The sequence below is a fragment of the Alosa sapidissima genome, chromosome 12 (assembly GCF_018492685.1).
Source record: "Alosa sapidissima isolate fAloSap1 chromosome 12, fAloSap1.pri, whole genome shotgun sequence".
NCBI classification, from domain to species: Eukaryota; Metazoa; Chordata; class Actinopteri; order Clupeiformes; family Clupeidae; genus Alosa; species Alosa sapidissima.
In genome coordinates, this window is record NC_055968.1 from 14,749,148 (window position 1) to 14,775,590 (window position 26,443).

General features: G+C 42.4%; 2 protein-coding genes across 12 annotated transcripts in view; both read right to left on the minus strand.

Moving 5' to 3' along the window:
- clocka (clock circadian regulator a) overlaps positions 1 to 13,250 on the minus strand; it is a 51,564-nt gene extending 38,314 nt beyond the window's left edge. For 4 of the 7 annotated variants that reach the window (XM_042056979.1, XM_042056980.1, XM_042056975.1 and 1 more), the window contains exon 1: positions 13,144 to 13,243. The gene's annotated coding sequence lies outside the window, so the exon portion shown is untranslated. Of the gene's footprint in view, positions 1 to 12,673; positions 12,945 to 13,143 lie in introns of those variants that run through there. The other 3 variants (XM_042056981.1, XM_042056973.1, XM_042056976.1) reach the window with 2 other exon arrangements.
- A 4,109-nt stretch (positions 13,251 to 17,359) lies between these two features.
- Positions 17,360 to 24,493, minus strand: nmu (neuromedin U). Of its 5 annotated transcripts, none has more exons than XM_042056985.1 (10): positions 24,232 to 24,493; positions 21,206 to 21,261; positions 21,026 to 21,073; positions 20,806 to 20,865; positions 20,481 to 20,510; positions 20,082 to 20,132; positions 19,405 to 19,455; positions 18,022 to 18,075; positions 17,754 to 17,803; positions 17,360 to 17,523 (listed from the first exon to the last, which is right to left on the minus strand). In XM_042056985.1, the coding sequence occupies exons 1-9, from the start codon at positions 24,398 to 24,400 to the stop codon at positions 17,768 to 17,770; spliced, it is 555 nt and encodes a 184-aa protein (XP_041912919.1). In that variant the 5' UTR covers positions 24,401 to 24,493; the 3' UTR covers positions 17,360 to 17,523; positions 17,754 to 17,767. The 5 variants fall into 5 exon arrangements, with proteins under 5 accessions (XP_041912919.1, XP_041912918.1, XP_041912922.1 ...); XM_042056984.1 differs by having other exon boundaries at positions 19,405 to 19,482; XM_042056988.1 differs by lacking the exon at positions 20,082 to 20,132.
- Positions 24,494 to 26,443: the final 1,950 nt, after the last annotated feature.

Sequence of the window (26,443 nt, forward strand, 5' to 3'; positions counted from 1 at the left end):
ACACACACACACACACCCACCCACCACCGCACCCGTCTCTGCTCCACACTGCAGTCCTCCACACACTCCCAGTGCCAGACCCCCCCCCCCTACACACACACACACACACACACACACACACACACACACACACAAGGACCCCTTTGTTTGGGTGTGCAGCACCCCACCACCGGGTCGGCAGACAGGAAAAGGTCTGAGAGCAGAGCACAAGCCGAGCCAAGCAGCGGTTTTCCACCAGGCCAGGGGCCCACGGCGCAGCTGCCAACAGCCCCATGGCGGAGCTTCAGCTTCGGATTGGGCTTCGACTGCGGTGGCTGATGATGCTGCTGCTGCTCCTGCTCCTCTTGCGGTGGCTGCTGCTGCTGTTGGCCCACAGCCTCTCAGAGGAGCACGGGTGGGGTGGGTTGTGGTGAGGTGGGGTGGGGTGGGGAGGTGGGGAGGTTGAGGGGGTGCTGTGCCAACTGCAGGAGGCAGCAGGGCCAACTGGGTCAGTGGTACTGAGGGCCTGGATAGGGAGGCGGAGAGGTGGGAGGAGGAGCCGATGCTGCGGATGATGGGATCGCAGAGGAAGAGGGCGGGTGTAAATGAGCAAGCGTTTGTGTGTGTGTGTGAGTGAGACAGAAAGAGAGAAAAAGAGAGAGAGAGAGAGAGAGAGAGAGAGAGAGAGAGAAGAGAGAGAGAGAGAGAGAGAGAGAGAGAGAGAGAGAGAGACTCAGCACATCACTGTATACTAAATGGGGGGAAAAGGACCTCAAATGCAAATGTTGTGTTGTGGTAAGCTGGTGTGTGTTGTTATGATTGGATACAAGCTTTTTGTTCAGAGCTGTTGTGAACGCGCCTGTGTGTGTGTGTCTGTGTGTATGCGCACACAATGTTCAGCAGCATATGAGACACATCATGAGCAAAGGTTACTCTGGGTCAGTCGCAAGCAAACAGGTCCCAGTCCTTACTTACTTACTTACAGGTGTGCCCAGCCATCACACATCTCACAACTCACCAGGAACTTGCACAAACTTGCCTCCAAACACACACAGACACACACACACAGACACACACACAGAGACACACACACACAGACACACACAATGCTACTTATTGGTGGAAACTATGCACAATCTCAGCTTTCCAAACTTCCCTGGCAATCCACAACAATTAGTGCATGTACACTTCACATACTGACTAATTAAAATAAGACAAGCTGTAGGTTCAAGACATACCTATGGACATAATCTCAACATTTAGACCCCCATAGAAGACATTAATGTGACTAGGCTAGTGCACCAATAGAAGCCTTCACAAGTATAGAATTTTCAGTCAGGGAGTTAGAAAATCCAGATCATACCCCCACCCCCCTCCCCCCTCCCCTTACCCCAAAAAATATGCCCCAATTTCCAGCCAGAAACAAGCTGCACATCAAAGCCCCGTAGCAAATAAATATATAAAGGGGTACAGAGTCAGTGAATATCTGATGAATGAGGGCCAGAACTCCAGAGGTAATTACGCCGTTTACTTCCCACGCCAAGCCGACAATGTGCCGCAGTCTCGGCGGTGAGATCCAAAACCAAGGGAAGCGTCTCAGGGACGCGTCTCCAGCAGCTCACACTCAGTCCCACCGACAACGGAGGAGCAGAGGGAGCTTTAACTGCACGGGAGGGACGCCATTTTACAAGCAGAGGGGGAATGGGCTGAATTTGTAAAACTCTTCCTCTGCACTGCCGGCACTCAAAAGTGCTCTATATTTCACGCATCACAGAAGCATCCTCACATACTGTAGATATATCTGAGGGATGACTTGTGCAAAAAGCCCTGGTTCCTGTGGCTGGGGAGCAGATTGCGGTTCTGTGGTTGGATTGAGAACAAGACGACACTCAAGACGCAGCCAAGAGGAGCTTGGGATTTGGAAACCAGGGTCCCTCTGAATCCCGCAAAGCCTGCTCTACCTCCAGAGCCACTTCCTCACCCCCCAGTCCAACCCAATCCGCTCTGCTGAAGCATGCTAAAAATGTACACGCATTTTAGGTCATTCAAACACCCCCTCGGATTAGCAGGGACAATTCCCAATTGGCCTGTTTGTGAAAACCACCCAAAAGAAGATTCGAGGAACACAGAGCTCAGCCGACTTCTCAAACGGGATGTGTCCCAACCAATAGCTTCTCTGACAGCTGGATAGACATAGACACACACACACACACACACACACACACAAACACACTACACTACACTGCAGCTGTAAACTAGTCATTTGAGAATAAGATACAAAACCTCCCTCCAAAAGTTGACCTGACACCTGACCCGACCTTCAGCCTAACACCAAAACCTCCCTCGCCCTCTCCTGAGTGGACAGTGGTAGATGTCCATCACACTCTTGACCTTTCATTGTGACCCACCTTCTCCCCCTCCACCGCCACCACCTCCACCAGTGAAGCTTGCGCGTGCCTGCAGAAGCCATTCTTAGAGCAAAGACGTCATGCTTGTCTATAAAGGGCTGTCATGCACCCAGTTAACGTGGCTCACCGCCAGGTTTTATATTGAGATGAATACCTTCCAGAGGAGGACCTCTGGCAGAGAGAGCATGACAGAACCGCTCCGGAGACCCAGTGAGATTGTGTGGAGCGCATGGTTATGGTTCTGCAGTTCTAGGGCATGATGGTTTTCCAATAGTTCTGGAGGTAATGGACTTTTTTGTGGTCTGTCTGATGGCAAGACAGTGAGATCATTTTAAATGGTTGGGGGGGGGTTGGGAGTGTGGGGAGGTGGAGGTGGAGGTTGTAGTTGTAGAGGGGACGATGGGGGACGGGGGGGCGGGTTGGAGAGAGGTAGGTCTCTCACGGGAAAGACAGGCGAGCTTGCTGAGAGTCCCAGTACACAGTGAAGATTTCCCAGAGCTCATAGCCAGATGAACAGTATGCAAACCAGGCTGTGCTTGCCTGGAGTCTGGTGACACGCACAGCCCCGTACCTGAATAGCGCTGCCAAATGAGGACCTCAACGGTGGTCTCCAATACACACCACAACGTACACAGAGCTGAAAATGCCAGAGCACCAGGAAAACAATCTAGCCTGAAGCAAGAAATCAATTCGTTTGGCTACTAGCAAATCCAAATAAAAATCGGGGGGGCGAATCACTGCTGGCTGACACAAATCTGATTCCAAAGCGAGTGCCTTGAAAACATTTCTGCTTGGCCTGAAAACGCTTTAATAAAAAACGAGAAGCAAGGGAAAGAACTCCTTGTGCTCTGTGTACTAAATGCCACTCTGGAAAAAAAAAACAGAATCTGGGACAAACCTCGCTCGTGCTGAAACACATGCATAGTGTTACCAAAAGGCAAAGGAAACCACTTGTACGTTGGATTAATAGCAGATGGCTTCTGCGTTACAATGTTTTATTCAATCACAGCAAAGTGAGACTAACTGGGAGAAGGAGGAGGACTTTGGAGAGAAGGGCAGCAAGGGAAAACTATGGGGAGAGATGGAGGGAAAAAAAAAACAATCAGGCAGACGCATGACTGACCTTTGTCAGGGAGACACGGTCTCCTAATACAAAATAATTTGACAGTGCCATTCTTTGTTTTGTTTTTTGAATCTAGGTTTCATTTTCAACTTCCACTGTGTACTACCCTAAAAACCAAGCAAGCTTTAGGAATGGATCACACTCTAAGATGAATTACTTTCTCACATTAAAGATAGTTAGCTGTAAGGTGAGCCGAGGACAACCTGTTCAAGTGATTCCACAAAGCACTGTTCCAACTTGTTCAATTATGCCACACAAACGGAATGATAGGAACAGTCTCACCACTACATAGTTTAAAGCCAATGTGTGAACATGTGAAAAGCTAGCAACCTTGGGGCTAAAGAATTTGCAGGAGTTCTCTCAAGCCTATTTCAGTAATCTGTTAGCATTCTCTCAAGCCTATTGACACTATCAGCCCACAACCCTCAGCCCTCAGGTCATGAGCAGCCAGACCAACACTATCCTCAAGTCTACTGCACCCTCCTCTACACTACGCTAGCCTGAGAACAGGTTAAAGTTCTTCACCGCGGCGGCGCCATGCTCATCTAAAGCTATGCCAGCCAAGTAGAGCACTGTGTGAGCTGACCGAGTCAGGGGAACAACAACAGACTTGGCAAACGACCAGTTGCCATCTCTCTTCAGCCCAGCCCTCATCGACTTCAAAATGGGTGCCCATTCTAAATGGGGTACACAGAGAAGGTCAAAGATTTTATCCTGAAGTTGGGCGGGCAGAGGCAGGCATGAGTAACAACTAGCGACAGCAATGAGGGGTGGCAGTGAGATGGAAGGGGGGGGACTACTGTCAATTTGGGTCATAGTACCCCTGTCAACACAACCCCCCCCTCCCTGATTTGCTTAACAGGATCTCACTGTGTCAGAGCCTGCACCCCCACAGAAAAACCTCAACAGCATTTGTTGTCAGGTAAACCTTACTCTGTGTTAACTAAAAAGGATCATGCAGTCTGTAAATTTCACTGAAGTACAGCTCTTCTGACAGGGCACAATGGACTGCGCTTCATGTTTATAATAGTTACTAAGGTAGGTGTCCTTCACTGCTCACATAATGGCAATTTCCACCGTCACACCAACATCGCCAGAGCTCAAACAAGAAGCAGCTTGAACAAACACAATGCATGCTGCATGCAATAGCATAACAAACACAAGCATTAACAGTAAAAACAAGGTAACATAGTTCACCAGGTCAAGTCAGGGGAAAATGTAAAATTGTTGTTATCAGTCAGGGAAAGTTCCAGAACATTTATTCATCAGTAATCTAAACAGTGTCCAAAGAGTAAGGCTAGTTCAGACTCCGTTGTGGGTGTAAAGATAAAAACAGGATCGGAGACCCTGCATACTTCCACTGTTTGTCTATGCTGTGCCCCAAGGCTACACAAAAATAACATTCAGCCCATCACAGACACTGCCATGTCCCTTGAAAATAGCTTGAAGTTGGTACGGCTAGCCTATATGATCAGGTGCTAGTATATAAAAAAAAGGAAGTCGAAGAAACAGTGTGCCAAAAAAACGTTACCATCCATGTCCTGATCATAAAACATTCATCAACAGTCACAGTGACAACAGCAACATTGACAATTTTTTTGGTCAACAACTCAAGTCATCCAGACCGCAAAGACCACAGGCTGACTGCTTAATGGCCACAATGAGTCACAGGGTTAAACATAAGCAATGGCCTGCTGGCCCAGGGCAAGTAAAAGAGCATGTTGGCCAAGTTGATTGGCCAGGGAGTCACTGGCCAATTTTGGGCTAGTGTCAGTTTTTCTGCCAGTCCCCATCAAGAGTCAGTTCAGCTCACCTGTGGTGATGCTAACTGGTTGAAGCTTAGCATGTGAGGCTAAAATAAAGAGGGAGCTCATTACAATGTAATAAATTAACAGTTTTGTGTGAAAGTTCCTTTTCCGGGCCTGTGGATATATTCAAGGGACCAGCACAAATGTCATGTACAGGCCGGAGGGGTCAGTGGGGGGAAATTGTTACATTGGACAGGAATGGACACTGGCCGCGACAGGAACAGAGATGGCAGTCAGGGAGCTTCTGTCAGAGAGTCAATCTCCCCTCTTGGGGATGAGTGTGGGTGTGTGGGTGTGTGGGAGTGTGTGGGTGTGTGTTTCTGAACAGGTTTGCTGGAAGCTTACAACAACTTGTCTGGGTGGGTGGGGAGATCATTAATTTGCTTTCCTGAGGTGTGTGCAGCCTTACTGAGGTTGGGCTTCTGTGTATCTTTGAACAAGAGGATGAGTGTGCAAGTGTGTGTGTGTGTGTGTGTGTGTGTGTGTGTGTGTGTGTGTGTGTGTGTGAGTGAGAGAGAGAGAGAATGAGAGAGAAAGAGCTCTAGGATGACCCAGATGTTTTACTTGTGATTCATCTCTAATCAGAACCTCTGGGATTTCTGGAGGTACTGGGAGGCACCAGAACACAGTGATCTTTCTTTCACACACACAGACACTTCCCCTGCACACACACACACTCACACACTGTTACCATACAAAAAAATACACATTTACAGGAGTACACTTTAAGACCCTCTAAGATTCCCACACACCAACATCCCTCTTCATAAACCCATTCACTAACCTCAACAACAATGTCAGCACACACAAACAGACCTACACACACACACACAGAGAGAGAGACAGAGACAGAGAGAGAGAGAGACACACACACACACACACACACACACACACACACACACACACACAGAGAAAGAGAGAGAAAGAGATAGACACACACACACACACACACACACACACACACACACACACACACACACACACACACACACACACACACACACACACACACACAAGCTTAACCAGTGTAAATGTTTTTTCTCTTGTTGGTCAAGATCGGGTGGGCTTATTCATGTTAATTCCTCCATCTGCATGGGGACAAACATGGGTGTGAGGATAGAACAGATGACACGCTGCAATATTCAGTAAAATCCTCAAGCGAATGTCCATCAAAGCATGCTAATGCTAATCCCGTCATCTGTTTTCTCTACTGAGGTGTTCTTTGAGATACTTAGGAAGTGACCTTTAACCCTTTCACTTCAATGAAAACAACATCTTAAAGGTTGAGCGTTCAATTCAGGTGAAAGGTTGTTGTTATTGGAGTCCAAGAACCAATCAAATTACAGACCCCATTTCATGCCTGTATTGATTGGGTATAATAGTGAATTTTTCCCTCCAAACCACTTTTTTTAAGCCTGTCTTAAGCCATGCTGATTCTCAAAAGAGAATTGGTCTGGGGATGCTTAGTTCACTTCCAATTTCCAAGGAGTGTAAGTAACCAGCAGTGAAATTAAACTTAAGTAACTAAAATTAAGTATAGCAACCACACCTTTCTTGTAAACAAAGGTTTTAAATGCAGTTGTTTACTCAATTCCAAAGGAGATACAAGTCTGTGCCGTTTATTACTGACGCCATCAGCGCAGCCATTGGTTGTGTTCAACTCAACTGTACTCCCCTGTCACATCGCATAAAGCCCGCCCCAAGCCAGATAAGCAGTTGTGATTGGCTCCTGGGCTTTCTGTGATTTTGGAAATTGCAGAATTGAAGATTTGCCTGTCGGATCTGCAGAGCAAATATAAATGTGGTCTCAGATTCGTCTGGGTTTTTGTTTCCCATTTTCAGAACCAGGATTGCACATGGACAGTGATTTTTTGTATGCACACAAACAGACGGACAGACGGTGCCTTTAAATACCTTTCAATTCACAAGTTCAATTCTTCTACCAACATGAGAGGGGTGCACTCAGATATAAAACAATACCGATTTTAAGCACAAGAATTCCAATAGCAATATCCCCATTTTGTTGGCAGTAGTCCTGTCAGTCATTTCTTACTTCTGCTGCAACACATCAGCGTCTTCCAAATACACTCTCGGTTTTTCCTCCCTAGTTTTTCCTACTTTTACGTTTAAGAATGAATAACTAGGCTGCCCATTGGTGCTATTATATTACCTGTTGCTTCTCATAATATGCAAGGTATTCGCAAAATAATTTCTTTCAAGTGAGTTTACCAGCCGAATAACTAAACAACTAAATAAATGAATATCGGCCCAAAATATTAGCCAAATATTGAATATCCATCTTCCAGAGCCATTAGATATCGATATTGGCCCTTAAAAATGCATATCGGTCAGTCCCTAATAATAATCCATCCATGTTAATAACAGTGCTTGCAGTTCCTCTCTCTTCAGCTACGAGAGGACAACACAAACAAGCAGTATGAGGAGGAGTCTCGTCTCCGCTGGCCGACAAACGAGGCCACAGAGGCAGAGGCAGATGGAGGGCGGGGGTGTCGGAGGAGGCAGTCAGCCTCCAGGCTCCCATGAGGCCCTTCTCACACCTTCCCACTCCCCGGGGGCGCACAACACCTTCCAGTCCCTTGCTGCCACCCCCCCCCCCCCCCCCCCCCACCACCACCACCACCACCACACCCCCACCGGGTCCTGAGTCAAACGAGTGGGACCGCTGCCCAGCTGAGACCCAAACAGTGAGACACAACCAGTAATGGTGCGCTCAGTGTCATGAAAAAACGACTCAAATCAGCCTGTGATGAACTATGCACTGTCTTTTGTTGTTTGTGTGTGTGTGTGTGTGTGTGTGTGTGTGTGTGTGTGTGTGTGTGTGTGTGTGTGTGTGTGTGTACCAAATTGTGCATGAAACGAGCACCGTTTGAAGATCTGCCATTACAAAGCAACTGCAAGGGCTTGAGTGATATGTCTTGACTATATATGTGGACAGCAACACAAACCAGCGGTCCTGGCAGCTTCACAAATGGACCCAAAAACACCAAAAATGCCTCAGACCAAAAATATACCCAACAACTGTCTGGAAAACTCAAGGCACGGTTTAGCATTCAAAACAAAAGGACTATTTAAGAGTTGGTTCAGACTAAACAATTAGCTGTCAGTTCAGCAATGAAACATTCCAGCTGTGCAAACATTACTATTTCGCCTTTGAAAAACTAGAAATGTCATTAAAACACAATTTTGCGGAACCAATTTGACATACAGTTTACTTTTTGCCAGGATGAAAACTCTTTAGACCATGCCCATAAGCGCTAGCTTAGGAAAACCACTAAAAAATAATTTAAAAGGCCCTGTTTCTCTGCCAGCACTCAAGGTTATTATGCCTCTGAGGTGATAGTGATCAATGAAACCTACAGTCCCTGCTTTCATTAACCACGACAAAGAGGTTAGCAGCAAGGTGACAACAATGATCTGACAGACACTCACCTTTGGACACATTGACATCATCAGCCACAAACCTATCATACCTAGCCGCTATTAGCTCCATGGGGTAGCTGACACCAGCTGAAAGAGTCATTCCTGAATGATGAACCTCATACAGATCTCATACAGATCTGAATGAATCAGGCTAACTGATCTAATAGAGTTGACAGAGTTTATCTTTTTCCGCAAATGATACCCAACCACTCACAGAGTGTAGTGTATATTTCCTATGTATATGAAATCCACAATATTAAGATGACAAAAAACAGCATGCAAATGTTATAACACATTTATTTAAATATTGACATTTTTTAAGTGCTGCCATCCTTCCTTACAGCTTTTTAATATGCACACAATTCAAGTATCTTGTTAGTTAACGTACGTAAGCCAGAACTACTCTCTTATGTTCAAATGAACACATCAAAACAAGACTAAGTGAAAAGGAAGGTGTTGAGGGGTGGAGAGAGACCAGGGTTAACACAACTAAAATTAAAACTACATGTTCAAAAAACACCTAATATTCTGAGCTAGAGTATCCAATCAGTGAGTCAGACTGGAAAAGACGCACAAAGCAACGGCTTCGCCCACACATATGCTGGCTTCAGTCTTTCCTTGCGCCGCCATCTTTAAAAAGCCATTTCCTCTGTGGTTCACTTCTATATCAGCCGCCTCTGCATCCCACACACAGACCAGCAAAATCTAATATGGATCCTGAAGGAGTGTCGTCGTTAAGCCACTGGCTATCCAAATGGCTGAAACAAATCCTTTCCAGGACACAAATGAACATGCATATTGTACTACAGTGGCCCACTGAAACTGTGACATATATACCAGCAAGGGGTAACTTTACTGCATCTTCAACTTCATAACATTTCAGGGAGGCAGCTGGTGTTGAAACATTAACAACCCAAACTGACATAAAGTCCACACATCCGTAGCCACTGGAGCTCAAATGTGTAGGCCCTTGCATCACCGTTTTCCCCCTGAACCAAAATTCAACTTTGAAGTGCAACATTCTCTCAAGAGTCCTTGGTAATTGCCTCCCACCTTTGCTGTACCAAAACAAACCACTCAACCACAACCAACCATCCATATCTATCACTTTCATCATTTTTTTAAAGGAATGCTTAGGTTACGACAAGCCATGACTAATCTTCAGTTTGGGATTGTCTCTGTCTAAAGCTGCTTTCAGATATAACCTCGGGAGTTTTGTCAAACGGAGGTCCGATCCTTCGGGTGATTCAGATATGATGCGAACATGCTGACATTACAGGGCCATATGTGTGAACGACACCGACGCACATTAATAGAATTTCAGTGTGGTTGAACACGCACATGAACAGAATCTCTGCATGTTCTTCGCTTCGTTTAGACTAATTTACAAAATGTTCGTCGGAAATTTATGTCGTTCAGATATACGGCCCAACTGTTTAACATCCACAGAACCTCCTGTCTTACACGTAGGTCTGAGTGCAGCTTACATGTCACCACAGCCAAACTTCACTCACAAAGGGTAATATTCAACAATACTGATGACACCTCCCAAGTCCTGGGGATCTAAAAGTTGCATAAGTCACCATGTAGATTCATAACATGCATTCTTCGGCAGGCCAATCCCGGGGCTGTGCCTTTGAAGACCACAAGCTTCATCATCATTAAGTAGGTGGCACGAAAAAAGGTTGTCTAACAATTATGCCATAATTAGCCAATTACTGGCTGACAATGACCGTTTACACCTGAGTAATTACACCACTCTTCTAGAAGATTGATACTAATCTGACCACCAAGAGCTCATGGTTAAACCCCAAGGAGGGGCAAAAATAGCATTTCTCCAAACATTCCAAACCACAAAAGTGTGTGTGTGTGTGTGTGTGTGTGTGTGTGTGTGTGTGTGTGTGTGTGTGTGTGTGTGTGTGAGAGAGACATGCCCTCCTGTGAGCCTACGCCCCGAGATAAGGCAGTATGGAGGGATTTAGACGTGGAGGCACAGAGACCCAGAGTCCAGAGGTTGAGCTTGAAGCAACAGCCGACATGCCAGGGGATTCACGACCAGGCGGGATGGGTCCCAGCACTGTGCCAGATAGGCTACGCAAAGTTTCTGGATGCTGACACTAGGAGTTCCTCTCTACAGCAAAAAGGGCAAGGTCTATCATTGAGTTCACTTTTTACACACACACACACACACACACACACACACACACACACACACACACACACACACACACACACACACCTCATTCCGGGGTAATCAAGGTCCGTCAATAATGGAAGTAAGGATAGCACAGGTCAACCAATCTAAAGTCTCTGAGATGCAATATAGATGGACTGCACTTAAACATTTCTACACAACAGCCTTCACAGTTACTATGAGTGGAACGTGGTCATAGTGAATTATGAATGGTCCATAGAGGCTAAATCATACAGCATTTTGGGACATACACATGTGCTCACACACACACTCCCAAAACTCTCTCCCAAAAGAAAAAGCAACTGACTGTACATCTTGTTATTTGCAAATGTGTCTCCATGGCATAATCTTAAACTCTTATGTCAGGTGACAGTAAGGGACCCTCAATTCTGACATAAACACAAGTGACCGATTGAAGACAATGTCATATGGTTAATGGTCAGCAAGGGCTTGATTCAGTCTACTTATTAAAAAAAAGGCTTTTATCTTTCCATCAAGGGAAGTGTTTCGGTTTAGATTTTATGTTTCTTGTTTCTTATGTTTCTTACTTTTGATCATTTTGAATATAGGAAACTCAACCTTAGTCAACATTTTGAATACAAAGTCAGTTTCATTGCATGAATGAAGTGTAGGCTATTCAAGAACTTTTTCCATTTGTATAGTTGATATTTGATATTACTATTGATATTGCGGTTATTATTAGTACTATGATTAATGCAGACTTTTGTACTTTATTTGATACCATTCTTTTTCAGCCAAATGTCATAACCATTTCGACCAATAGGCTACTTTTACAAGCTTCTAGATGGATATCCCGAGTTCGGATATCCATATAGATATCGTTTGTTAGACTAGTCCCTGAACTTTGTGACACAGACATTATCAATTTCTACCTGCACGCGATGTCTATCATAATCATAAAGCAGGTGTTTGGTGCAATAGAAAAATCGTAACTCCCATGAACACTCATGCCAAGAGACACCTTCGAACGGCAGGCTATACACCTAAGTCTCCGCAGCAAGCATCAATAACCATAAATGCCGGCTATCCCACAACTTCATTGCAAGATATCAGAGAGGATGGTCACATGGACACAAACAAGCGATAAGGAGGATGTAAGAGCGCCGTTTTATTGTCCTGTTTTCATAGAGTGAGAATGAATGGGTCCCTTCAAGCACGCAATGACAACATGCAGCGAACACTCAAAAATTTGACGGCTCTTGATTGCAGCTAGTAACCAAAAATTAAGCCGAACACACAACTCAAGACTGAATACAAATCAATTCCATTCTATGAAATTATGCCTGCTCAAATACATTCTCATCTTGCGGGTTTGTGCTCAACCCAATTCATACAATAATCATTATCCTGTACAACAGACACTTGAATGACCGGTATTTCCTCTGCAGTAGCCTGGCGAGACTAAGATTTACAATTAAGAAACACATTGAAAGAAAACCATGTAATGTAACAAATATACGAACTGGCAACTAAAAACATGTATTTAGGAAGCACCGGTGTCGTGCGCGTTAAAAGGATCGCTGCTAGCTTTGACGCCTCGGCTACAGGTTGCTCTAGCGGTGTCTCAGGGAAAATGGTCGGGATAAATTGGATTTGGTTTCCCCGTGGAGTCCAAATCCCCGGGAAAGCTTGCGTTTGCACAGAAAAAAATAACAACTAAACACAGCAGTCAGCATATGAGCTTCAGAATGTTATTCACCTTATACACTGAATACATCCAGTAGATCCGTTCCGGAGAAGAAGCGCAAGTTTCCCATCAAGCGAATGCGCACCCGAAACCAGCGGCGTGTTTAATCACTCAAAATCAGGGGTCACTGCATGCTAACCGTGCTAAATATAGCAACAAACTTTGAAATGCGAAAGGGAAAATAAAAGACTACGGTGATCACCACAGGCATATAGAACACGAAGAGCATGCGGGCTTTTAACCGGTTAAAAACATTTGGTAGCACCATACAGTCCCCTCCCCTGTCTCACCGGGGTAGAGCGAATGTGGGTCACCGGGCCTTCGCATTCTTCCTAAGCAAAGCGTAACGCTAAATAGCTAGCATAGAAAAACAGCATCGTATACTCTCGATGCGGTCATATTTGCAATAAACTTAACCGGACAGCGAGTCGATTGCCATTTCCAAAGACACGTAATTATGCATGTCTTAAAATCGCGCTTACCTTGTCAGTTGTCCGACTGTTACAATTTCCGTCCTGGTTGTTTTGGTAGTAGATGGCTGCGCGGCGGGTTGAACTGGAGTTAGAAAAACAGCCAAGGCCTAGTTCGGGCTCGCAAAGAGCATGCGCACCAGTGTATGAGTATACAACCTGGCGGAACTACACAGGCATACCTTTGACGTGCATGAGAGTTTTTTCTTGCCACAAACATCGGCATAAGACGTTGTATTGCGTTTTATTTATCATGTTTATTTATCAAGGTATGAAAGGCATTGCATTCACACGATGGTATTTAAAATAAATGCAGCACTACATCTCAACACATTTGCACATATTAACTGAGACACAAAACATGGGCTCTTGCTGATTTTAAGGCCCACTTAAATACCGTCGCCTATTTCTTATTCTGGTCGATTAACCTAAGTCTTGAAATGTTGACTAAAATAACTAAATTACGGTTGTGACTAATTAACATCCCTCAAGGCTATATTTTACTCGATAACATTTGACGTAACAATTACATTTTTATTCATTTATAAGAGCGCTATTCTATTACATTTTGTGTTATACAAATGTTCCCAATCTTTGGCCTTCATGTGTCGCTCATTCCTCTGGCTGAATGCCAATTAGGTCAAACGCGCAGTGCAACCAAGCTTGAATGAAAGAAGCGCGCGAAACAGAGAGGCGGGATTTTTTTATCATTTGGCACCTGCTCTGTCCAATCACGGTTCCGTGCGTGCGCACGAAAAGATCCTGTGTTTTTAGCCTACTGACTCACATCTCGCAGCCTGTTTTATTTGGTAATGATAAACTAACTATAGCCCTTTGTGCCCATGTAGGAAAACGCAGTCTATACTTTCCACACTCAGCAGGGCTGAATTGTGTATCTAGTTTACTTAGACTAATTAGTCCACTGAGGGAGAGTTTTGCAGTTGTGATGAACAATGGATGGATTTAGGCAAATGTTCAATTGCAAGTAGCCCAGGGGCCCTATATACCCAAACGCATTGCGGTACGGTGACATTGTCTATTTTGTGTTATTTAGGCTTATTTATATATCTTTAATACTTATTTATTTTTGTTTGATTGGAAAAAAAACCTATCAATTGTCCTTTTCAATGGTGGGTTTCAATATAGTTGGACAAACTTCATTTTATTTGCGATCAGCTGTTTCAGGAATAAGCCCAGCTCAAGTTGAAATGAAGAGAAACAGCGACATCTAGAGTTAAAGCTCATGAACATCCCTTCTAAGTCCCTGCAATAAGGCTCAAAGATGTCGTCGTGGTCTTATATTTACGACCGCACAACAATTTAATGGCGACTTTAGGCTAGTCTACGCGAACATAAATGGCATCTTTTAATCTACATAATGAAAAATGTGTTCTAAAAACTGCCAGGTGGCAGTTCGATTTTTGTGCGTCTTTCATCCATGCTGGAAAGTTCAGCTTCCAAAGGTGGTTGATCAAAAACCTGCTCACAGCTACTGAGTGGGATAGTCTATGTAACAGGAAAACTAGTGATTGTCATCCATAGCACTCACCCATAGAAATCACACATTTTATTTATCAAAGTGTAAATTGCAATCAATGAAAAGCATGGATAGCCTACTTTAAGAATAAATGAGTCAATAGCCCAGATATAGCAGCTGAATTTTATTTAAGTACATGAATGAATTCCCACATCTCTAGCCTCAACGACTACAGACCAGTGGCACTCACCCCAGTGGTGATGAAGTGCTTTGAGAAACTGGTCCGTAGTCACATCACAGCAGCCCTGCCAGGCAGCCTTGTCCCCCACCAGTTTGCCTACAGAACTAAACGATCCAGGACGCCATAGCCATAGCACACAATACTGCACAATCACACCTGGAGCAGCAGGGAAGCTATGTGCGGATGCTCTTTGTGGATTATAGCCCTGCATGTGGATAAATAGCTTCCTCTCTGACCACAGACAGAGGGTCAGAGTAGGCCACCACTAAGGTTGCTAACCGTCCCGAATTGTGCGGGACATCCCGTATTTTGGGTGATTTTGATTTGTCCCGTCAGGGACAGCACCACTCCCGATTTTTGAATCACAGCTCATCGGCCTTGTTAACTTGTCAATAGTGGGCTACTGTAAACGCACCTGGAACAAAGTGTCCAGTGCCGCCCCTACCACGCGCATCTCGCACCACAATTTAGCCAGAGAAGCTTTACTGCAAACTGCTTTTCACTCTTCTTAGAGAACGATTACAATGTCAAAATGCAGCAACAGCATCTTACATAAGGATGATACTTTTTGGATCCTCTCTATTCTCTCTATTACTAGTCTCTCTATTATGCAGCAGATCTAACTTGAACGTTATGCTACTCGTTTTAATTGGGAACGAGAGGGAGAGAGGGTGGAAGTTTCCAGCTGGCTTGTGATCATTGGTAATTGATTTCACCTTTTTAAGAAACTTTTAAAAGGAAATCATGAGAACAACAAAAACAACGCGAGGAGATTGCGGAATTATCCGGTTCACACTATACTGACCATTTACAAAATGTGAGGGCACCTTGACATAGGCTGCACGCACTGTAATTTGGACTGATAGAATATGAAGAGTGGTCAATTGCCTTTGTGTAATGGTGAGTCTTCAACAATCCGTTTCCCTTGAACTAAGCATTTACATGAAGCACATGATAGGCTATGCCAATTGAAACACTTTCCACTTAAATAGCTAGGTGGCTACCAGGTTCATAACTCACTTTTAATTGCAAACAGAAAATATATAGCTAGCATCATTACATGCTTCTATTTCCACAGGAATGAAGGTTGTTTACACCAACTTAATTTACTTATCATTGTGCTATAGGCCTAAATGTGGCACAAACAATTTTTAGAGTTTGTGGAATGACCATAGGCTATATTTGAATGGAGCTAGCAAAATATTATGAATACCGTGTAGACAATGCTCTTAAAGTGACAGTACACCATTTGTAATTTTTATTTTATTTATTTATTTATTTATTTTTTGGGGGGGGGGGTCCGCATTCATTTGAAGTGAAGTGTCCCTCATTTGGGGTTGAGGAAGTTGGCAACCCTAGCCACCACACATCCACGGCCCTAAGCCTCAGTACTGGCTCTCCCCAGGGCTGTGTCCCTTGCTCTACTACTCCCTCTACACACACGACTACTCCCCTGTCCATCACAGCAACACCATGGTGAAGTTGGTACACCAGCTGCATAGCGGCAAAGAGGAAAGTGCTCCACTACAGAACTACAGTTCCCGTTGTCTCAAAAAGCCCAGAACATTATAAAGGACACGCACCATCCTGGTCACTCCCTGTTTGAACTGTTGCCTTCATACAGACGGTACAGATCAACTAACGCAAGGACAAATAGACTCAAACACAGTTTTTATCCAATTGCAATAACCACCCTCAATGCTGCAAAAAATAATGTGCAATATGGAATCTGATATGAAATGGATCAATGCAATGACAGAAAGTACGCATGTCTGTAGATGATTTGTGTTCATACTGTTTTTATGTAATGACTGTGTTCATACTGTTTTTTATGCACTCACTGGGTGTGTAAGACTGGGTGTATTTACGTATGCTGCTAATGTTGTTGTATGTTTTTAGTAACAATAGCACTTAAATTATATTTTTATAGACTCAATGAATGATGCACTGACTGGAGAGCACTTTAAATTTCATTGTACCTGTGAATAAAGACCTATTCTATTCTATTCTGAATAGTTCCTGACTCAAAATATTTGAGACTGTCCCAATCTAGATATGGAAAAGTTGTTGAGGCTCTCCACACTGGACCTGCTATATGGATCCCCCTCGTTCAGTATACAGAAGTGCTGCAGCAGGTCCTGAGGAATTATTTTACCGTGGGACCCATGGGAGTGAGATGCATCACCTATAAATAGATTATTGTAATTCTCTTCCCCTATGCTAGGAGCTGCGATGACACACCATTCCTCTACCTTCCCTTGTGCATCGCCATTCAAGACATGTACGACTATAAAAACGTGCCGCATCTTTGAAGCATTTGTAATATTTCTCTCTCCGCTTACATATCTCTGTCACTATCTCTCTCTCTCTCTCTCTCTCACACACACACACTTTATAAAGCTCTCTTTTTCTCTCATTTGGGGCTAATTGGTGAAATCACACCACCACAATAAAGAAGAAATCTTTTCTAGATGCTTTTAATTCCAAAGACAGCTTTGTTACACAGACAGTTGGGGGTCAAAAAGAAGTTTATTTGGATTCTCTTGAGTACATTCAACAGCACGATACAGTGGTCATGGAGGGCATGGAGGAGCTTAGGAGAGCTGCAGGGTATAGGCCATGACACCCTCTGGATACCAGGTCAGGTCTGTGCAGTGGGTCCAACTGGCGACAACTGATGCAGACACAAGCAGATCCAAATATAGGCTTTAAGCTCCTGTGTTGTTTTTATCTAACTCTTATAAACATACTTAATTAATATTTTGTGGACAAATGACATTCCAGTTCTTGTGACAAAATATTTAACATCTTGTCTGATAAGATTCCAATTCTCACTTTACTTTGCACTGTACCTGTCAAGCAAATGACTAAATGTGCTGAAGAAGTCCAGCTGTAATCTAATACCTTTTTGTCTTTATTTACACATATTCTGCGGATCTTCTTCCATTTCTCGGCTGCATGGAAAAAAAGAAGTGTTAGAAATGAGTGTTTGTTTTTCATGAGATACCATGATCTCAACAGATATCATGATATCAAAAGGTCTCTCAGCACTGTAGTTATGATGAAAAGATGAAAGCTATTATATCCATTAAGTCAGAGATGAGGGAATGATATTGAGTGCACTCTGAGAAAAGTCAATTGAAACAAATTTCAGTCAAAATATTGATCTTACCCGATAAAGAAAGTATCCTCTGCTTTGTATTCCTCCTGGTCCCTTAACATCATCCTGAGTAAAGACAAACACATTTTTGTCTCACCAAATATATTGTCCTCACCTCTACATAATATCATCTTGGTTCTGTATAAGAGTTGGTTAACAATCCAGAGTGAAAAAGGGTAATATGTTAAAGAGAAAGAGGTCAGAGTTCCATTAACATGCCTTTGACCAAGCAGAGCTCCTCATGCCATTCCGTCATACAGAAAATAAACATCTATAAAATTTGTGGCAACTTCTGTGCCCTTACTGACAGTTAAGGAAAGGAGAGGGTTTTAGAGTTGGCAGAATGGCATCTTGTTTTAACACCACGGTTGCAAAACAAACCTCAGCATCCAGTTTATGAAGCCTAATTGTCTAATGACATATAATGGCATTGTAACATAGTAACCGCAGCAACGATTGTTTGTGTCCACTCCACTGATAATGTTTATTGCACTTGATCGAAAACACAGCAGTTAGCAGAAAGCTTCTCAACAACACACCTCAGCCTGTGCAGACAAACAAGTCTTATACATGCTCTACCATGTGCTGGACCACACTGCCCACGAACGTGGTGTGGACAGGTCCCGGAAGCCAATAGCGGCACGTGGAATGACATCATCATGAAAACACAGTAGCATGTCAATAGTTACTGTGCTGGTCAGCCTCACTAATTTTAGCCGCTAATTGCCCCTCTGAATGGAAAAGAACGGCCAGTGCGGAGAGGGTTTCTGCCCACTGAGTGATACTACGTCAAATGGGCTTCTGCACAGTGGGCCTAAATTGGCTTGACATAGGCTAGCGCTATGTGTATAATCCCATACAAAGGGACAACATTAGAGGTTCTCTTTATTAGACGATCAATTGAACTTTTCATGGCATTTGGTCTCTCTAATTTGTGTTTTGGTCTTGTCTGGTACATGTTGGCATTCTGTGCGAACAAGTTTTGTTTTGTTCTATGGAAATATGAAAAAACACACACACACACACACACACACACACACACACACACACACACACGCATACAGGCACACACAGTATTTTCTCATGAACAGTAAGGCATCCATAGAACCACAAGTCGACCCATAGAGTGTTTCCTACGATTTCCTTCTCAGTGAAAACTAAATCACGCTTCGATGACCTGAGTGGATGCTCTGTTTCTCTGACATTTTCACCACTGTCACTTTCATTCCTGATTTCAGGGCTACGAACGGTGCCTCACTGCGCATAGAACTCTGCTGTGCAATGTCACACAAATGATAGATAGTGATGTAATAAAGGACTTTATTACATCTGTCTGATGTAATAAAAGTTGTGACTGATGGATAGCGTGAGAACACCGATATGAGGGGTACATACGAGTGCCGTAGCTCTTCTCACTTGCTTCTTAGAGGGCATCGCAGAAACCAGCTGTAAAAGCGGATGCAGCACAGGAAACTGACAAACAGACAGATGAACAGATGGACCAACATAGATGGAAGGACATGAAAATACATGAAAACCATGAACAACAGCTCTGACTGACAGACGCTGGAAGTCGCAGAGAGGACTGCACACAGACACACACACACACACACACACACACAATCTCGCACATCTTACTCTCAAAGCACACAATCCCTTTAATTCATTCATTCATTCATTCATTCAGTCAGTTATTAATGCAGGACAGGCAGAATTTTAAGCTCTACATTAACTCTGATCAGTCCTTTCCTTGCTTACGGTTTGAATGGATACTACAATAGCTATATGTGCATCGTGTATTAACTTTTTCCTAAATAAATTAAAACCTAATTATATTAAATGTTTCACAAGAGGTAGATTCAAGACTGCGTTTGCCATATAGACTGTCATTGCAAAATTGCATTTTGAATAATAATGATGATAGTAGTAATAATAATATTAATATTGTGCAACAAGTGGCCGTTCTTTACAGCAAGAGTGAATATATCAGTAAGCCTTCAAGAGCAATGCACAATTTGTTTGTCTGAGATCAAGCTGAAACAGGGAGACAGACTGTGTAACCACCAACTTACCATCTCATTCTGAATCTCATCTCCTCCTGATTTAGCATAGTGAAATAAAAACTACACACACAGACAAATATATACATAAAACATAAAACATACACATAAACCATATATATATATATATATATATATATATATATATATATATATATATATGGCTTATACACATACACATATGCACATATGCACAAGACAATACACACACAGTTACATGTACACACATATATATGTTATGTACAAATCCATATACGCATATACAGATTCAATAACAAATAACAGATGGGTACATCTGACACATTAACATATAACATTAATGATGTCATGATGTTAGTGTTGTAGCACTTATCTAGCATCTGCTCAAACATACAGCTGAAACATGTTTGAATGTCAGTGGGGTGGACTTACCCTTTTACTGTTATCTCTTGGTGTCAAATCCTGCATCACCAGACCAAAAAAAAAGTCAGCTCAAGTGACTAATGACAACACTATTTTCCAGATGATTAGCAGACGCTTTTGTCCAAATTGACTTACAAAATACAACAATAGTAAAAAATTGTTTTTAAAAGTTGGTAAGACTACATTAAGGAACATAGCAATAATAACAATAATGTCAATGCAATATCAACGACCCATCAACATACCATAAATATACAAACCATAACTCATAAGAACCACTTAATTAATTAAGTGTAAGTTAAGATATGTTGGAGAGGATTGAGGAAAGAATCACCTGAGCTTTCTGTAAAGCCCCCAGCATCAAGACACACACCTCTCCCAACATCTCACGTGCCTATAGTCATTTTAGCGACATATCAAACCCAGCGAGAGAGACAGAGAAAGAGAGGGAGAGAGAGAGAGAGAGATGCACTCATTAATACGCAAACTATGCAAATGCACTCATTACTAATTGCAATAAACAATATTAATTCAAGTCATGCAAATTGTCCTACCCTGAAGGGAAAGTCTTCAGAGAAGAAGGATGTGCAGATATCATCTACCTAAGAACCAGAGGGCAGGGTGACCAAATCTATTACCAGCACAACATTCTGCCACAGCAATTTGGGACTAATGGAGTCTGTAAGACATGTAATGTAACAGAGGGGTGTGTGTAAGAGCACATATGTTGTTACCTGGTTTACTAGCTGGTCATAGTCTATCGTGGGTCTCTGCTGCAAAACTGGGGCGCCTTTATCAAAAGCAAAAAGATAAAACAGCAAAGCATTTAATAACAGGCAATACTTCCGACCAGATCACTATAGAGCCTGACAAAAACCCATGCGGTGATGTATTTAGATAAATTTGATGTAATGGATATCAAAGGATATAGAGAATATATTGTATGTAAATAATGTTGATAACACCTCTGTCTTGCGTGGCCACAAACATTTTAAAGCTAACATTGTGTATGAATGAACAGGAGGGTTTTAAATATTAGATGATTATTTTTCATAGAATTGTCTATACACTAATAACTGCATTCCATCATTCCATTAGCCTATAATTAAAAACCATGTAAGATATTTCTCCTTTTCTGTAACATTGATTATACGCTGGAATATGCTGACTTAAATTCATTGTTTTGCTGGAACATGAAAAGTGTTAACCCTTTTGTTTCTGCTTCACTTTGAGATTTGGAGTCCTTGTGTTGTTCTCTCTCTCTCTCTCTCTCTCTCTCTCTCTCTCTCTCTCTCTCTCTCTCTCTGCGTACCACAATAAAATAGGTGAACCTATTTCATCTCTTCACCTTGCTGTCTCATCTAAGTTAATCCCCTCATCAACCTGTTTTACATCCTGACATTTATGTGTACCTCATTGTCCCTCTTTTAATTAAATATCACCTCAAGCATCTAGCTTTGTAACCTTTAAAAAAACAACAGAAGGTTTTTTTATTTTTAGAAAAGAAACTGTCAGTTATAGATCAGAACAATAAAATGTGATCAAAACGATTAAGATCACCATGAAATGGTATTTTAGTGTTTAATTCAGAACTGTGTTACATTACATGCTCTGCATTGGCAGAGGAAGACAGAGACAGCAGCACAGAATCCCGAGGACAGCACTCATACACCCAGAGACATGTCTATACTTATCAGGGCTTAAAATTCATTTTTCAAAATGGGGGGGAATTCCCCCCTTAGGTTATTCATGTAGGGGGGATTTACACAATTTAGGGGGGAGGGGGGTCGATTCTGATACCAAGTCAAGAATTGCGATTTCAATACTTCGATACTTTTTTTAAAAAAGTGTTTGATTTTGGGGCCCCCACCACCCTGACGTCATCAGTAATATATACTGTAGTGGGATCATTCACAACAGTGGACATCCTAGATTCTGCTTGACTCTCTCCACACACACAAACACACACTGAAAATGATAGCTTATGTGATATGTTTCTATCATATATTTTTGAATTCATATAGAGTGTATTTATTTAATAATGCATTTTTTTTAAAGTATAGCATTTTACTAGTAATTACTAGTAGCTAAACATATTTAGTAATTTGAATGCCTCATATTGACGTTTAACCTATAACACTTAGGCATATCTTTAATGTGGTGTGTAGGTCCAATTGAGTGCACATTGCTGATGAGTAGGTGTAATTGAGTGCCTGTCACTTTAAGAAAATACGTGAAAGTAATTCTATGGAGTAATTAGCCCCCCTTCAACCTGACGGTTTTAGGCTATAGTCGCTAGTGAATAAAAGTTGTGCATAGTGCGGTATGTGTATGCAAATCATTATGTTTTCTATGTCATTAGATACAATAAATGTTCAAAAAACTAACATGTCGAAGACAATCTTTCTGGGATCAAGTGTTGACGTGACCTGAGCTAGCAGGATAGTTACCAAGGAGCTCTTTCCAGATGTAAAAGTTTGCCATGGTAGCGTAGCCTATTTGCGTAAGCGCAAAGTGGTTCTCTCTCTCTCTCTCCGTGTGTGTGCGTCTGCATGAGGCTATGTTCAATTCAACTCGGTAGTTGATCAGTCCGGTCAATAGCACCGCATTCACGCCACTTAATGATTGGCTATATTAACGTCATCAGACAGGCTGTAAAAGTGTATGCGGGAATTTCTCGCATTATGATGGCTAGAGTTGCGGGACTTGAACAAATTATGCGCAATACCCGCAATCCCGCAGTGAAATTTAAGCCCTGCTTATGATGTTATTTATGTTTGTTTTGGAATAAGTCCTACTCCATTCCTTGCTTTAGTTCATGACTAGTTAAATTGCACATGACTAGCAAAAGATAAAATACATTATTTAGCAGATTAAATCCACATAAATCGTAGAAACATTGCATTTACAGACACATTTCAAATGCTCCAACAATGCAAATGCTGCAGGCCGATTCTGTTGTAGGTTACTCCATTTCCATGGTTGTGTATCAGTTAAGGTTTTCCTTATTTTTTCCCTGTGGACAACCTGTAGACACAGTGTGATTTTATCACATCTGTTTTGTTGCTTTTAGAATATGCATGCTTTGTGTTCTGAAGAAACACACAGCTACAAAGTTTACTGGTTCACATGCCTGCTTAGGCAATATGACATCAAATTAAATGCTATGGTAATCGTCAAAGGAGTACTTATCCCAAGTGAAGAACAGCTATGAGTACTTTTCCTTAATTAACCATGGTTGGACTTCCTTTGTGCCACCACCCAATGGTGAAGCTAATTTGATTAGAATGGAAACACTACAAAGCCATTATAAATAGTCTGCTCTTTTGACCCCTAAAATGCAGCTCTCCTAAATTGCTGTTGTCCAAGGAGAGAGAAAGAGAGAGAGAGAGACACAGACAGACATAGAGAGAGAGAGAGATAAAAAGAGAGAGAGAGAGAGAGAGAGAGAGAGAGATTCTCGATTTATTCTTGCTGGATTGCTACATCAAATACTCAACAACTGCTCATCTCAGAAGACCTGACAGATCATCATATAAGATAGTTTTAAATGCAGGGCCCACGACTCAACAGGAACAGCCTTATATATCACGTTTTAAAAAGTACATTTTGTAGCAGTTTAAGCAATGATCAAAATTCATAGCCCACACATGAATGCCTAGAACTTGACAAAGTCGAAACTTTTGCTTCATCTTCCATTTTCTTTTTGTCTTTATGCATTTAGTTCCTGTCTGAATGGAGCAACAGGTGTCAAACTTACTTTTGCAGAGGGGGATGGTAGAGAGAAGGAAAGCCACTGCGAGCGTCAGGATCGCGCTGTTCGGTGGACTCATGGTGCTGATTACACCACCGGAGCTAGTCGGAGTGTGGCTACTGCTGTTGCTGCTGGAACTGTGGGAGGTTCCGCTGGGACACTGATGGGTTGGCATCTTTAGCAAGGTGTGTGAAAGGAGCTTTTCTCTCGCCAAGTAGCCTAGGTTCGTGCTGATAAACTTACAGGCTTCTCTTGCCAGGTTTTTAACGTTTTGTCGGAGGAATTTGGAGGCGTTAGAAGGCCACACCCTCATTTTACTCATCAGCATGTAATGGCGTCACACTTGTAGGCCTACACAATCACAAACTTCCGATGAGATAATTTCTCTGAATGCATCAATGAGTTAATGTGACGGGGGTCTATTCTACATCATGCACACACAATTTGTGGACGTAACTAAAACGACATACAAACAATAACTTTTTGAAAAACCGTTGAGAGAGGTCTAATTCCAAAAAGGTCCATTTGAAAATTATGGAATTGGCCAAGTTTATTCTATTTTTGCAGAAGATACAGAAAGTGTACAGGTTTGGCAAATTAGCTTTACTTTAAACATGTAGTAAAACTAGGCAGAAATCTTAACTTATTTTCCAAATTACATTCAATTGCTTTGATTTTAATTGTTGCCTTTCAAGATGATGACATTCAATGCATTGTATGCTTTACCAAATGCATTTTGGTATTTTGATTTTATAGATAGTGACACTATTACAAGTTTTCTCAGCGCCCTAATCTCGGTCGTTTTCGTTCACATTTCCGTCACGGTTAACCAGCTGTTTTTTTCTTTCGTACGCTCGGTCGTATTTTCAGCACCACAGCCCCAAAGACAGCTCTTCAACCGGCAGTGGTTTCAACGCTGATTCAAAAACAGACAGCATCAAATTTGAGATGGGTGGGTATTTGGTCCTTTGCATATTCCTCATATCGTTATGGAGTGAACGACGTGGACAACATAAAATAATATTGTGTTAAAGCAACACCAAAGAGGTTTTTGTAGGATACCTTAAAACAATGTTTCCAAAATCGTTTCAGTGGTTCATCAACTCGTAACGGCACTTCTGCATTCGCTTCGCGGCCCTCTATCGGCTATAACCGCATGTAAGTTTGCCAGATCGGGTAGTGGATCTTTAGTTCGATGGAATGAGACATAAGAAACTACGAATTTGACATGCTTCTTATGTCGCAATACATCATACTTTCATAAAATCATGCAACATACTCTACCTTGTCTGTGGACATCGTTATTTGCAAAGCTGGTGCTGGATAAACAAATAGCGTGCGACAGAGGAAAAGTGCTTTGGTGTTGCTTTAAATGGATTCTTTACTGGCTTAGCCTACTTGTAGCACTCAAGCAATATACCTACTCGCACTATTTTTATATGATAAATAATCATAACAACCATAGGCTAATGCATGTGTATGAGCATGGGAAATACATATGTTACTTTAATGGTGCTTATGAAGGCTTAGGTTACACCATCAGGTAGCCTTAACTACCCACCACTAACAATCAGTATAACTGTACATCGCCAAATGCTGCAACATATTGTGCTCAGGAAGAAAGTTTGGCAATGTTATTTTTACACAAGTGATGGTGGCCCTGATTAAATCCCATCAAAGTCCTGCAAAACACTGACTGTCACAAATTTCTTGCATTTGATGTATTCCCTGGCAAAGATGCTCTTGTGTGAACTGTTAGTGAAATAACACTGTTTAACCATCTTATCCATTCATGCAATTTACACAGGATTCTTTCGGTGTGTCTTTTGCTCATGCATGCCATGATGAACACTCCCCCCCATCTCTTACATTCCCATGACATGTGTTTGCATGATAGTAGTGGTCTTACATGTCACAATCATGGTGTTAACATGCGTGTGTGTACAGTAAGAGCTATTTCAGAATGTCAAGGCATAAGAGTGAATTAATTGAGCAAACCGCAAATGTTCACTCATGCACAAAATACTGTGTGAAAGCTGACACACTATCCAACCATGTTACAAAGGGTCAAGAGAGGTCCCATCACCTCTGGTGGTTGTCAAAGTCTTGCGTAACATATTAACAGTGGTGCATGCTTGGTTTGCCAGGCAAGTGAATAAAGCCCCATGGAATAAGTCTTAGACCAGTTCAGCATTTCCATTATCAACTTCTCTTGGTT